This window comes from Alternaria alternata, assembly GCF_001642055.1.
Source record: "Alternaria alternata strain SRC1lrK2f unplaced genomic scaffold CC77scaffold_8, whole genome shotgun sequence".
Lineage (NCBI taxonomy): Eukaryota > Fungi > Ascomycota > Dothideomycetes > Pleosporales > Pleosporaceae > Alternaria > Alternaria alternata.
The window spans coordinates 599126-610720 of NW_017306197.1; the positions used below are offsets into that span (position 1 = coordinate 599126).

Here is an 11595-nt window from a genome sequence, read left to right on the forward strand (position 1 = left end):
ACAGGAAAGCTGAGTTGGAGGCGCAGATGGCAGTCGATAAGGCGAATGAGGATCGGAGGATTGCAGAGGAGGAAAACGGACCTATAGTCAAGAAGGCAGGGGTGGTAAAGAAGAAGGATGTGGACGAGGATGCTGTGGTCAAGAAACCGGTCATTGGAAAATCAAAGTTCAGACGCAGGTGAAGGGAATCAATCGCCTGTGTAGTTTATATAGACAGCCTCAAGAAGTCCTGAAGAAGCCTATATATGCTTCCAAGAAAACTCTCACTCTTGAAAGGTTATGAACGTGAGGCTGGTAGGCATTCAAGATGATGTAGATCACCCAGAAGACCCGATATATAAGGCTGATAAAGATTACTACACTTTGCAGGGTACCAGTGGAGAGTTGTATAACGTCAAGGTCGTCGAACATGGTCTTAAACATTAGACTAGTATCTGGTATGTGCTCATGCTACGTAAAAGGAAACAAAAGAACTCAATATGCAACGCCTAAGGGTATGCGTAGGAAAACCTGATAACAAGAAACAAAGATCAACTTTGGAAAAGAAAGATTTTCCGCAATTGCATCTCTACTATACGGTGGTGCATCCACTATGTTGTGAAGCATAATCTCCGCTGTAGATAGATACTCCTACTGCTCCTTCTCGGGTTCAGTCTCGCTCTTGACCTTGTGCGCAGCCTTGACGAGCTGCTTGAGACGCTTCTCCATGACGGTGCGTCCATCGAGTGTGTTCCAAACCTGGTGAGGCGCCTTGTTGACAACATCCCAGCTGACTAGGTTGTCTGTCAGAGTAGTGAGGTCCTTTTGCTTTCGCTCCCATTCGCTGTCCCTCCTGACTTCGATGCCACTAGACACGACGACAAGTGGAGTGTTGGCGCTCTGGATATTCCTAGCAGAGGAGACCTCGTTCTTGGAAAGGCTGTCTGCGACGAGGTTCTCTTGCAGCTGCGCCTTGATGTATTTGCCTGACTGGTATGCGTTGCGACCGTATACACGGTCCTCACGTGTGCGACCCTTGAAGAGTGCGCCTGCAAGACGAACAGTACCAAGCGGCGAAATGATACCCCAGGCCCAAAGGATGAAACCACGTCCTGCGCCGCCGTAACGGTGAAGAAGGTCCTCGTGAAGGGGGTCGACCATCATGATACCAACAACCTGCTTCATGTGGCGCGAACTGAAGATGCGGGAAACGATGCTGCCAGTACCAGCGGAAACGAGAATCCAAGGTCCCTCTTCTCCAGACTTGGCAAGAGCTTCGGAGAAAGCGTCCGCGGACATGCCGGCTGAGTGTGGTGAGGGTGCATTGTCGGAGAAGGCGTAGCCGGGACGATCCCAGTAGCAGTAGCGGGAGATGGTACCGTTCTTGTAAGCTGCGTAAGCCCAGTGCTCGAAGTCATACTCCAGTGGCGTCTCGCCGGCCTCGAGGAGAATAGTAGGGTCCTTGGATCCGCTGGTTTCAGACGCGTTTCCGACACAGGCGAGATGCACGGCGTACTTGTCGCCGTCTACAAGGATTCGGTCGCCATACATCTTGAGTGTTGCGTCGCGAGCACGCATGCCGAGAGTTCCGGTCATTAAGATGACAATGACAATGAAGATGACGGTGAGGATTGTAGCGACAGTGACAGCGAGCCATTCCTTTAGTGTGCGGCGTGTCTCAGCGCGACCGGTAAGACGTTCCTCCTCTTCATGCTTGCCGTATGCGACGACACGGTCAGTCAAAATGCACCAGACAGCCATGACGAAAGCCCAGACGACACTTGCAATACCAACCCAACCTTCCTCGAGCCTGATGCGTGGTACGGCTAGGATAAGGATCATGTCGATAGCCAAAAGTCCGGCGATGATGGCTGTGGTGATGCGCAGACCTCTGGCAGGCGTAACGAAGAAGATGGTTGCGACGAGGAGATTGCCGAGGGTTAGACATGTGTAGGCAAAGTCGAAGAAACCGGATCCGCGAGTGTGTAGGCCAGGAGGGGAGACGAAGATGGATACCAGCAATAGTACCCACCACAAGAAGGTGATGACGAGGAAGAGGATGGTCAGGTAGCGCATAGCGCGAACCGTCCAGAGGTTGTATGGCGATACCTGGCATGGTTAGATAAACACTTTGTATGAAGACTGAAGAACATACTGCTGGATCATCTGGGTCAAGGTAGCCGTCTGAATTGGGCGGTGGCCTAGGACGGTCGAGAAGCCGGGTCCTCTCGGTTGGCTCTTCGCTTCTCCTCGATGGTTGATGGCTTCTCCTGGATGACCTCGACGCTCCATCGTCATTGGGAATTGGATGTGGTTCTTCAGCCCTCAGGCCGTCCTGGTCTCCATTGTCCTTGCCGCTCCACATGCTGGGCATTCCAAGCTATTGCTGAACTAAAAACAGTTGCAGTATAACACTTCAGGCGGACAATACCAGTTGTCAAGGATGCAAAAGACTCTGCAACAGGTCCCGGAAAGTTTTGATAAAATGAGAGCTCTTCGAAGCTCGTGAAGCATTCATAATGCGACTGGGGGCGTGGAGGTTTTACTCGCGGCTGGGACGCTAAGACAAAGATCGACCGACGTCATTATCACATCCATCCGGGTTCGCGACTAGCGGCACATCAAAAGCCTAGATCGTCCCGCGGAAACCTCCAAGCGATCCGTGAATTCGCCAACCAGCTCGACGGTACGCCCAGCCTTGCGCCGTATCTCACTGTCATCTAGACGCCGCTGCGTCATTGGATTGCGAAACGGGGTCCGCGATGCATCGATTCTTCCTTCGAACGGCTGCGTGTTAGGACATTTGGCGTTGATCCCTGCCATCTACCAGATAGAACCCCACCCGTGTCAAATCCCCTCACGCCTCCAGGCCACGACATATTGGAAAGCTGAAGACACGCTAGCTGTCCAATCACCGATGTGCGGATCTCCACGCTTCACCAAACCCTGATTTCCGACACAAACAGCCTCGTCCAAGCCACACACCATGTCCAGCTTGGCTAGAGAGTTCGCGAAGACCAAACTTTCTTCCCTGCCACCGCCAGAGCCCTTGCAGGAGGAGCCTCCCGAGTACGAAGATGACTCGTCCTCGGCATCGTCAATGTCTAGCACCGGTACTGTCAGACCGTCAAATACACTAAGGCCCGCCCCCGCAATACATTGGTCCGACTACTATGCCCAAGAGTTCTATCTTGAACAGGACAGGGATGGGTCAGGACATGCCAAGTTTCATGTCTACCTCACACCACCAGCGACAGCCAAAGCACCCTTGGTAGTACTCCATCATGGCGCAGGAAGCTCGGCAATGACCTTTGCGCTGGCGGCCAAGGAGATTCGCAGGGCTATGCCAGAAATCGGGATACTGGCTGTCGAAGCACGCGACCACGGAAGTGTAGTATGGAACGCTAGTGGGGAGGTGGACAACGACCTCAGCATTGGGCAGCTTAGTGAAGACCTAGTGGACATGCTGTCGCTCACCCAGAGCAAGATGAGCTGGAAAGAACTCCCTCAGGTCGTCCTGATAGGGCACAGTCTGGGCGGTGCTGTTGTTACTGATGCCGCGAACAAGGGCCTACTGGGAAGTAAGTTACTAGGCTTTGGAGTGCTTGATGTCGTCGAAGGATCAGCCATGGAAACGCTGGGACACATGCACACGTACCTTGCGAGCAGGCCCAAGTCGTTTCCTTCGCTTCCTGCTGCTATCGAGTGGCATATACGATCACGGACGATCCGCAACCCACAGTCGGCAAGAGCAAGCGTACCGAGCCTGCTGTTACAAAACTCAGATGGGCGCTGGGCTTGGCGGACAGAGCTTGCGAGCACAGAACCATACTGGGAGAATTGGTTCACTGGCATGAGCAGCAAGTTCCTCAGTGGAAAAGGAGCCAAGCTTTTGCTGCTCGCTGGAACCGACAGGTTGGACAAGGAACTGATGATTGGACAGATGCAGGGTATGTTCTACGGACTTGTTGCTTTTGTGTGTGGTATCTAATATAATGCAGGCAAATTCCAACTCCAAGTTTTTCCCGCCGCTGGTCATTTCCTCCACGAAGACCTCCCTGAAAAGACGGCTGAAGTCGTGGTCGAGTTTGTGAAGCGCAATGACCGCAGTGCGCTTATCCTTCCGCCCAAAGTCTCTGATCTCCTTGCACAGGGCAAAAGAGTATAAGCTCCCTAGGCACATGTTCTTCCTCACCGCGCGCACCCTAATTATCTTGTAATATAAATGGCATACAACTGGGGTAGGTTGCGCCCTCTCAACTTTTGCTTTCAGATCTGGTCTGACGGTGTCCAGTGGTTCGGGTATCGCATTTTGATCCAGACCTCAACCTAAGCCTTTTGCTAGCTATCATGGCGAAGTTGGCTCTGAAGGCTCTCCTCCATCCGGCGCATCCCCGCCTCCGTCAGCCTTGGACTTGTGCTTCCTTCTCCTCTTGCGAGGCGCAGAATCTTCACGTTCGCCTCTCTTCTTGTCACCGTCGGTCTCTGATGTGGATGGTCGCGTCTTCTTGGCAGCACTTGGCTGGGCCGTCTTCTCCTTCTTCGGCTTCTTGACACTCAGCGGATTAGGTCCCTTGGGCCCCTTGCGCTTCTTCGCCTTGGGCCTCGCGTCTCCAGTAGCTTGATCTTCAATAGATTGATCGCCTTGTCCAGCTTGTCCCTCGTCTTCTCTCTTCCTCTTGGGCGCCTCGTCTGGCTTCCGCTGGCCTTTGAGCCCCAGTTTGAACTTTGACTTTTCCTCTCGCTCGCGATGTTGCTCCGTCGCCTCAGCCATAGACTCCATGAGAACTATAGACTTGGACAGGTATATGATTGGCACGCCGGCGATTTGTCGCATTTTTGCGCGCGTGTCCGGGTCGTTGGCCGCAACCACATATCGATGCTTGTTGGTCGCATTGTCCTTGGGGTCCACTACAGAGCTCAGACATTCCAGTGTGCTCAGCGGCTTCTCCAAGTCTTGGTGGTTGCACCGCCGGCGCTCGTACTCTTTGGCTTGTAATATGAGGGTCTCGTTCTTCGGTTCTGCGTTGTAGAGGTGTCGCATGTCGCAAGTCGTGATCATGGGCTTTACCTGCGCGCCAAGCAGCTTTTGCAGTCGCGCGAGCAGGTCGATTTTGCACGAGTAGGCATCTTCGAGGATCTGTGAATCAAGCAGGACTTGATAGGGTTCGCGGAAGCCGAAGTTGAGTTCGTATTGATGGAGCTGCTTCTTGTACGCCTATCTTAAGATGAGTAAATTGTTCAGGTGGCTGTGACAGACTGAAGTTGGTTACCTTGGCGCGCTTTAACTTCATTGCGACTTTGTGTGTTGGAGCAGTTGATTGTTCGCGGGGAAAAAAGTTGGATGCGGCCAAAAGTTCGAGCCAAGGGCGGAATCTAGCGCACCAGCCACGCGTGCCACGCTACCGTGGTATCCGACATCTGCGGCTTGTACCGTTGCTCTCCGCTTTAGTAAATCCGCCTCTGGGCATTGCACGCCTGCTTGTATATTCTCGGACACATAGTTGAATTCTTTCCTACGGCGGCTCCCTGCGCGTTTTCCTCTTGATACGACTGCGAACCTGTCTCTCCATGCGTTTCTCACGGTAGTCCCCACCAGTATGAGCGAGAACCCCGCCGAGGCCCCCAAGAATGAGGGAAATAATGCCGAGACCGCGGAGGTGAAGAAGGAACATAATGAAGCGATTGAATACGATGATTTTGGCTTGCCCATCAGGAAGCGGAGGCCGCGTACGCCCGTCCAAGACAGTTCGGATTCCGAGGGGGAGCAGTTTGAGGATGCCGTAGCTTCCACGCCCCCGAGCCCGGACAAGGTCGCGATTGCGGACCAGGAAAAGGAACAGGTCAAGGCGGACGATACACAAACAAAGCTTCCAGAGACCGTTCCTGAGGGCGCTGAAACGGAAAGCGATGCGCTGCCACATGTCAATGGGCAGGTAAAGGAGCCCGTGGAGAAAGCCGACCCAAACCTACCCGAGGACAAGCCAGTAGAGACGAAGCAAGATACACCAGAGACTACAAAGCCTTCCGAAGCCACCGAAACACCCACAAGCACGAATACAGCACCTTCACACCGCCTCCAAACAAGCGTCGCGAGCGTCCCGACTATATCCGAGTATTCACATCAGCATGCAGTCATACAATCGCAGAGGGAAGTCAAGGACGAGAAGGAAGAAGAGGACGACGGTGAATGGCAGACGATGCCGGCATACGCGCGATACGACATGTACGACGACGACAACAGGCTCATTGCGAGGGAAAACACGGAAGAACTGGAAGACATGCACGGCTATGGCAACGTCGGAGGTGCTGCCAAAGGATACACCAGAGTAATCATGGACGACGATGCCGACTCGCAGACGAGCATGGACGACAACACCGCCTATCTGTTCAAGGAGAGAAGTACCGCACTAGCTGATGAGGATGAGGAGGGTCGGGATCCGCTCTCGCAAATGCAGGCGACAAAGAACCTCCTTACTGAAGGACAGCGTGTCGCATATGTTGGACTGGTACGCTTGGCCATGGTGGAAATGGAACGCAAGTTTTCAAATTTCCAGACAAATAACAAGAAAATGAAAAAGCTGCTTGAGCTACAGTCAGGCACAACAAAGATGTGGGCACAGAAGATCATGGTCAAAATCTATGGCCACATGGATATCAATGCTTCTGAGCAAATCATGATCGAGCAGTTGTCTGAACATGGCGTTGTTCCAGCAGATCTTACGCCAGCATTGATGCAGAATGCTCGAGTGAAGAACCCGGCAGCGGAGGACGCAGAGACGGTAAATGAATCTGACTCTGCCAGACCGTCTGTATCATCGCCGCGCCCTGAATCGCCCGTAAAGGAGCTACAATCGAAGAGAGCATCGGCAACGGATTCGCAAGACGACCTACAAACACCACCCCCGCCGCCATATCAAGAACATCAAGATGACGATTTTGATTATCCAGAAGTTAGATCACCATCCCAACTCCCGACCAGCAAAAATCTAGACATTGATCTGCGATGGACCGTCTTGTGCGACCTGTTTTTGGTGCTCATCGCTGACTCTGTTTACGACTCACGTTCAAGAGAGTTGTTTGAGCAGGTCGGAAAGTATCTCAGTGTAGACTGGCTGGAAAGCTGCCGCTTCGAGAAGCGTGTTACAGATGCTTTGGAGATGCAAGAACAAGCAGATAAGGAGAACTGGAATGAAGATGAGCACATGGTCAACCGAGCTAAGCGGGCGCGCAATAAGCGATTGGCATTCATGGGTCTTGCGACTGTTGGTGGTGGGCTCGTCATCGGTTTATCCGCCGGCCTGTTGGCTCCGGTCATTGGTGCTGGTCTCGCTGCGGGTTTCACGACTATCGGAGTAGCAGGCACGAGTAGTTTTCTGGCAGGTGCCGGAGGTGCCGCTATCATTACATCTACTGGTGTAGTTACAGGCAGTACTGTTGGTGTGCGCGCCATGAACAGACGAACAGGTGCTGTCAAGACATTCGAGTATCGACCGCTTCACAACAACAAGAGGACTCATCTCATCATTACGTTGGCGGGCTGGATGAACGGCAAGGTGGATGACGTCCGCTTACCGTACAGTACTGTGGACCCCATCATGGGAGACATATATTCCGTGCTGTGGGAGCCAGAGATGCTCAGGAGCATGGGTGACACAATCAACATTCTTGCCACCGAAGTGAGTTTATACATGCAATTCAGAAGGTATTCATTGACCATGCTAGGCTCTCACACAAGGTCTCCAACAAGTGCTAGGAAGTACCATCCTCACTGCCCTCATGGCCGCCATGACACTCCCCCTGGCTTTGACTAAACTCTCTTATCTGATCGATAATCCGTGGATCGTTTCGCAGGCCAGAGCAGATATGGCTGGATTGATTCTTGCAGATTCCCTCATCGATCGCAATCTAGGCACAAGACCTGTCACTCTCGTCGGTTTCTCGCTGGGATCGAGAGTCATTTTCTCATGTCTAAAGGAACTCGCGAACCGAGGAGCATTCGGAATTGTACAGAACGTCTACATGTTTGGTACACCAGCCGTAGCCAAGCATGATGAGTACGTTAGGGCAAGATCTGTTGTACCTGGAAGGTTTGTCAATGGGTATGCCACCAACGACTGGATCTTGGGTATGTCATGTACACTGCTACCACTTTCTACTACTAATATTCTGCATAGGCTACCTTTTCCGCGCAACCAGTGGCGGAGTAATGCGCGTAGCTGGTCTTGCGCCCGTTCAGATACCAACCATTGAAAACGTCAACGTTACCGAATTGGTCCCTGGCCACATGGCCTACCGTGCTGCCATGCCCAAGTTACTCCGCGAAGTCGGGTGGCTAGTTGAGTCCGATGAGTTCGCCGAAATCGAAGACCCAGATCCTGAGAATCACGAAGTGCGGCAGCGCGAACTTATCAACGAAATCGAAGAAGCGCGAAGAGAACTGGAAAAGAAGGCGCAAGAGAAGGAGAAGAGAGGTAGTAAACTGAGCTGGTGGTCGAAGAAGAAGAAGGACAAGAAGGACTGGGAAGTCTATGATGAAAATTCAAATGCCGTTCCACCAGGCCATCGGAAACTAGACCAAGATCAAGACCCGGCGAAACTTGCAGAAAATCAGGTCATGTTCGACATCGATGCCATAAGAAAGGAGGTAGCAACTCTGGCCGCAGAAAGTAAAGAATATAACGCCGAAGCCGAGTTTGAGATCAAGGAAATCAAGAGTACACTCCCGCCCATGAAGATCGACATCGCAACCGTTTCGCCATCGCAGACAACAAGTCCATACTCTACGCTTAGGGAAACGAAGAGTTACAACGACAGTCTAGGCGTTTCAGCCACAGATCCCAAAAAGACGACATCTTCTTCAAACGGCCGATACGAAGAATACGACGAGTTCGACGATCCCGGCGCGGGTCAGATGGAAATGACATTCGACACTTCTTTCCGCGATCCACCAGCGTCCGCCTCGACCCCCAATAATAAATCCCCGTTACCCCTATCACCTCTACCTGCTCATCCGAGTCGCTCCGGTACCTCTTCGCCTTGGGACTCCGCAACGCCCAGTAAAAACGGGTCGTCTGGCGCTCCTTGGAACCCAGATGCTCAGCCTTCTTGGGATGATCCTACGCCTGCTGAACGCCCGCCTTTGCGCTCTGCTAAAACTGAATCTTACGCGGGTAACGCGGGTGGTGCGTCAGGAGATCTAGGTCATAATGCTTGGGCTGATGAGTTTGACGATGATTTTGGGCAAGAGAAGGAAGTCAAGATGAGTTTTATGTGATGGAATGGAGGCTTCTTTCCTTCACCAGTGATGCGGGCATGTTGTGGCGTATAGGTTCGTACACCTTGTTGTATTGGGGGCTGTCTTTGCTTGACTCGTTCGCTTTTCCATTGCGCTTTGTTGCATATTCCAGCGCGCATTGTGGAGTTTGGTTGTTATCGGACTTCAATGGCGTTTTTTGGGACGTTCGCTAGGTTTGGGGAGAAATGTCTTTAGCGTAGGCATTTTGATTGGGTATGTGGTTGGGTATTTGGATATCACTCATTGTCCGCGCAGGTTGAGGATAGGAGAGAATCATTAAGTACAATATCCATACGTTCAAAACAACTTACCGACTTCAAAGGAAATTCAAGTCAAGAGATTGGTCCACGGTCGTTCAGGGGTAAGTATCATTATTCGTAATATGCTAGCCACTACTCGTATTATCGTACACGACTCCGACTATACAGTCGAGTCCATATGCTGCGCAAAATAAAATATACCACTGACGTGAGTCAGATGTGCGCTAACCTGAACCTAGGAACAAAAAGAAAACAGAGACGCTCAACACGCCTCAGGTTGCGATGCGTATTTGTACAATTTTGGAGAATTACTCAAACGGGATGGGGTATCATGCCGTTGCGTGTGCGTGTGGAACATCGGAGCATCGCTTCGAACGGGGAAAGAGGGGGATCCCCTAGACCTCAACCTCTTGCTTGCGACGACGAATGCTGCCAATGCGCTTCCTGATTGCGCCACCAACACTCCTGCCAGTAGTGTTGCTGCGGCCGACGCCGGATGCTTCCGGATCGGTAGCGACGGATGGGACGATACCGGGTGCTTCGGCATGACCCACGCTACGTGTGCGATGGCTACGGGAGGTCATCTCAGTACCAGTGTCGCCGAGACGCTTGTGGTCCTTCAGGGCCTTTTCGATGGTGAAAGAAGGCTCGCCTTTGCCTTTGAGATCGTCTGGGTGGTATTCCTATCTTTTGTTAGCAAGGCTTTGGGCAAAGAAAACCAGTAAGAGTACGTACGACACCAGGCCAACGACGGTAGTCGCCTCCAGGCTCTCGCTGCAGGTCGGCTCCCTCTTCATAATCGAGAACCCTTCCGAAACGATCAGCCATGCCAGGTGGTACTATAGCAACACCCTCAAGAGGACGATGCCTTTGTACAGAATCGATAATGTTCTCTCGTGGGGTAGCCCTCAGGGCCTCCTCGTTCGAGTTCTTAACCGCCGCGAGAGGGCTGTACTTGGTATCCCTGTTCCGAGCGATACTGGCGGCATCGTAGGGGCCCTCATGGTGGTACCGACCAAAGCTTGCTTTGTCAAGACGATCGATGACGTCGGCGCCTTGAAAGTTCTTTTTCCTAAGATGGGGAGCACGGTGAGCAACTTTCTCATCATGACGCAGTTGGTCAAGTGGCCTGTGTGACTTGTCTCCAGGATAACGCTCTTTCAATGAACCTGCACGGGCGCGAGTAGGTAGGCTCTTTTGCATGGCGGATGGCGCATGGTCGCTGGATCGTCGGGGTCGGCGTTCATTCATGGGTCCAAAAATTTCCGCGCGGTGGTTCTCAGAGAAATGGGCGCGTCTAGGGCTGGCAGAGTTGGGAGGGGATGGGTAGTCATACCTCCTACTCTGTGGTGTACTCTGCCCAACCTGCGACACTGATGCCGAAGCACCCTTTGACTCGGACGAGGCCCTGGAATGGCGGCGGAAAGGATTGGTCTCAACTGAACTGCCGGTGTTTTGAACACTAACGGATGGGTGGCCCTTGGATTCTCCAGCGGATCCGGGTGGTGTGATGGGCGCTGCAGGCGCAAATGTCGAACGGAAGTGGCTGTTCAATCCAGTCTCGTCGCTTGGGTCTGGTTCGATCAAAGGATCGATCAGCGCATGTTTGGCCTGTCAGGTCAGCTTTTGGATTCAGGAACAGATGGTTGCGCCGAACTGAAGTCAGACGGGTTGGGTGAGGCGTGCCGGCGCATGTGCGAGGCACAGTATATGGATCGCCATGCAACCGGATAAGTGAAAGACGAACTTACCGCCTCCATGATGCTTAGGTTCTGTTGTTAATGTTTTGGCAATGCGAGACTGTATGAAAGTTGGAGTGATTGCACAGTGGAAGTTTGATGATCAGACGAGTGTCAGGTGCTATAGATGGATACGAAGAGTGAACAGGTGACGGGAGGGAGAGCGAACTACATAAAGGCCTGACTTGGCAGGTACCGTGGACGCGTACATGTCATCGGTTCGCAGTCGCGGCCCTGCGTCAGATTTCTTCTTGTCCGCTCTTGTTGAAAAGAGCGGCCCAATCGCAGCCATACGTCATGCGGATGCGCTAGGCTGGGA

The 11595-nt window shown here is 52.6% G+C and overlaps 5 protein-coding genes across 5 annotated transcripts; 2 read left to right on the forward strand and 3 right to left on the reverse strand.

The window, feature by feature from the left end:
* Positions 1–630: 630 nt before the first annotated feature.
* Positions 631–2353, reverse strand: CC77DRAFT_933216 (hypothetical protein; the record flags this gene model as incomplete). Its single annotated transcript, XM_018534302.1, has 2 exons — positions 631–2088; positions 2135–2353. The coding sequence occupies 2 exons, from the start codon at positions 2351–2353 to the stop codon at positions 631–633; spliced, it is 1677 nt and encodes a 558-aa protein (XP_018387047.1).
* A 275-nt stretch (positions 2354–2628) lies between these two features.
* Positions 2629–4412, forward strand: CC77DRAFT_1019541 (protein phosphatase methylesterase 1). Its single transcript, XM_018524853.1, has 2 exons — positions 2629–3929; positions 3981–4412. The coding sequence occupies exons 1-2, from the start codon at positions 2966–2968 to the stop codon at positions 4145–4147; spliced, it is 1131 nt and encodes a 376-aa protein (XP_018387048.1). The 5' UTR covers positions 2629–2965; the 3' UTR covers positions 4148–4412.
* CC77DRAFT_1039859 (hypothetical protein) lies at positions 3975–5311 on the reverse strand. The gene is made up of 2 exons (XM_018527177.1): positions 5253–5311; positions 3975–5197 (listed from the first exon to the last, which is right to left on the reverse strand). Exons 1-2 carry the CDS (start codon positions 5271–5273, stop codon positions 4328–4330), a joined length of 891 nt encoding a protein of 296 aa, XP_018387049.1. The 5' UTR covers positions 5274–5311; the 3' UTR covers positions 3975–4327.
* Positions 5312–5579: 268 nt separating this feature from the next.
* On the forward strand, positions 5580–9256 carry CC77DRAFT_1007961 (DUF726-domain-containing protein; the record flags this gene model as incomplete). The annotated part of the gene is made up of 3 exons (XM_018523506.1): positions 5580–7658; positions 7705–8107; positions 8157–9256. 3 exons carry the CDS (start codon positions 5580–5582, stop codon positions 9254–9256), a joined length of 3582 nt encoding a protein of 1193 aa, XP_018387050.1.
* A 375-nt stretch (positions 9257–9631) lies between these two features.
* Positions 9632–11505, reverse strand: CC77DRAFT_1019545 (hypothetical protein). Its single transcript, XM_018524854.1, has 3 exons — positions 11289–11505; positions 10273–11148; positions 9632–10220 (listed from the first exon to the last, which is right to left on the reverse strand). The coding sequence occupies exons 1-3, from the start codon at positions 11295–11297 to the stop codon at positions 9933–9935; spliced, it is 1173 nt and encodes a 390-aa protein (XP_018387051.1). The 5' UTR covers positions 11298–11505; the 3' UTR covers positions 9632–9932.
* Between the last annotated feature and the right edge of the window lie 90 nt (positions 11506–11595).

Coding starts and splice junctions, on each gene's coding strand:
- CC77DRAFT_1019541 (XM_018524853.1), top strand. CDS start 2,966: ATGTCCAGCTTGGCTAGAGAGTTCGCGAAGACCAAACTTTCTTCCCTG. Junction 3,930..3,980: donor GATGATTGGACAGATGCAGG/GTATGTTCTACG, acceptor AATATAATGCAG/GCAAATTCCAACTCCAAGTT.
- CC77DRAFT_1039859 (XM_018527177.1), bottom strand. CDS start 5,273: ATGAAGTTAAAGCGCGCCAAG. Junction 5,198..5,252: donor TGAAGTTAAAGCGCGCCAAG/GTAACCAACTTC, acceptor ATCTTAAGATAG/GCGTACAAGAAGCAGCTCCA.
- CC77DRAFT_1019545 (XM_018524854.1), bottom strand. Junction 10,221..10,272: donor ACCGTCGTTGGCCTGGTGTC/GTACGTACTCTT, acceptor AACAAAAGATAG/GAATACCACCCAGACGATCT.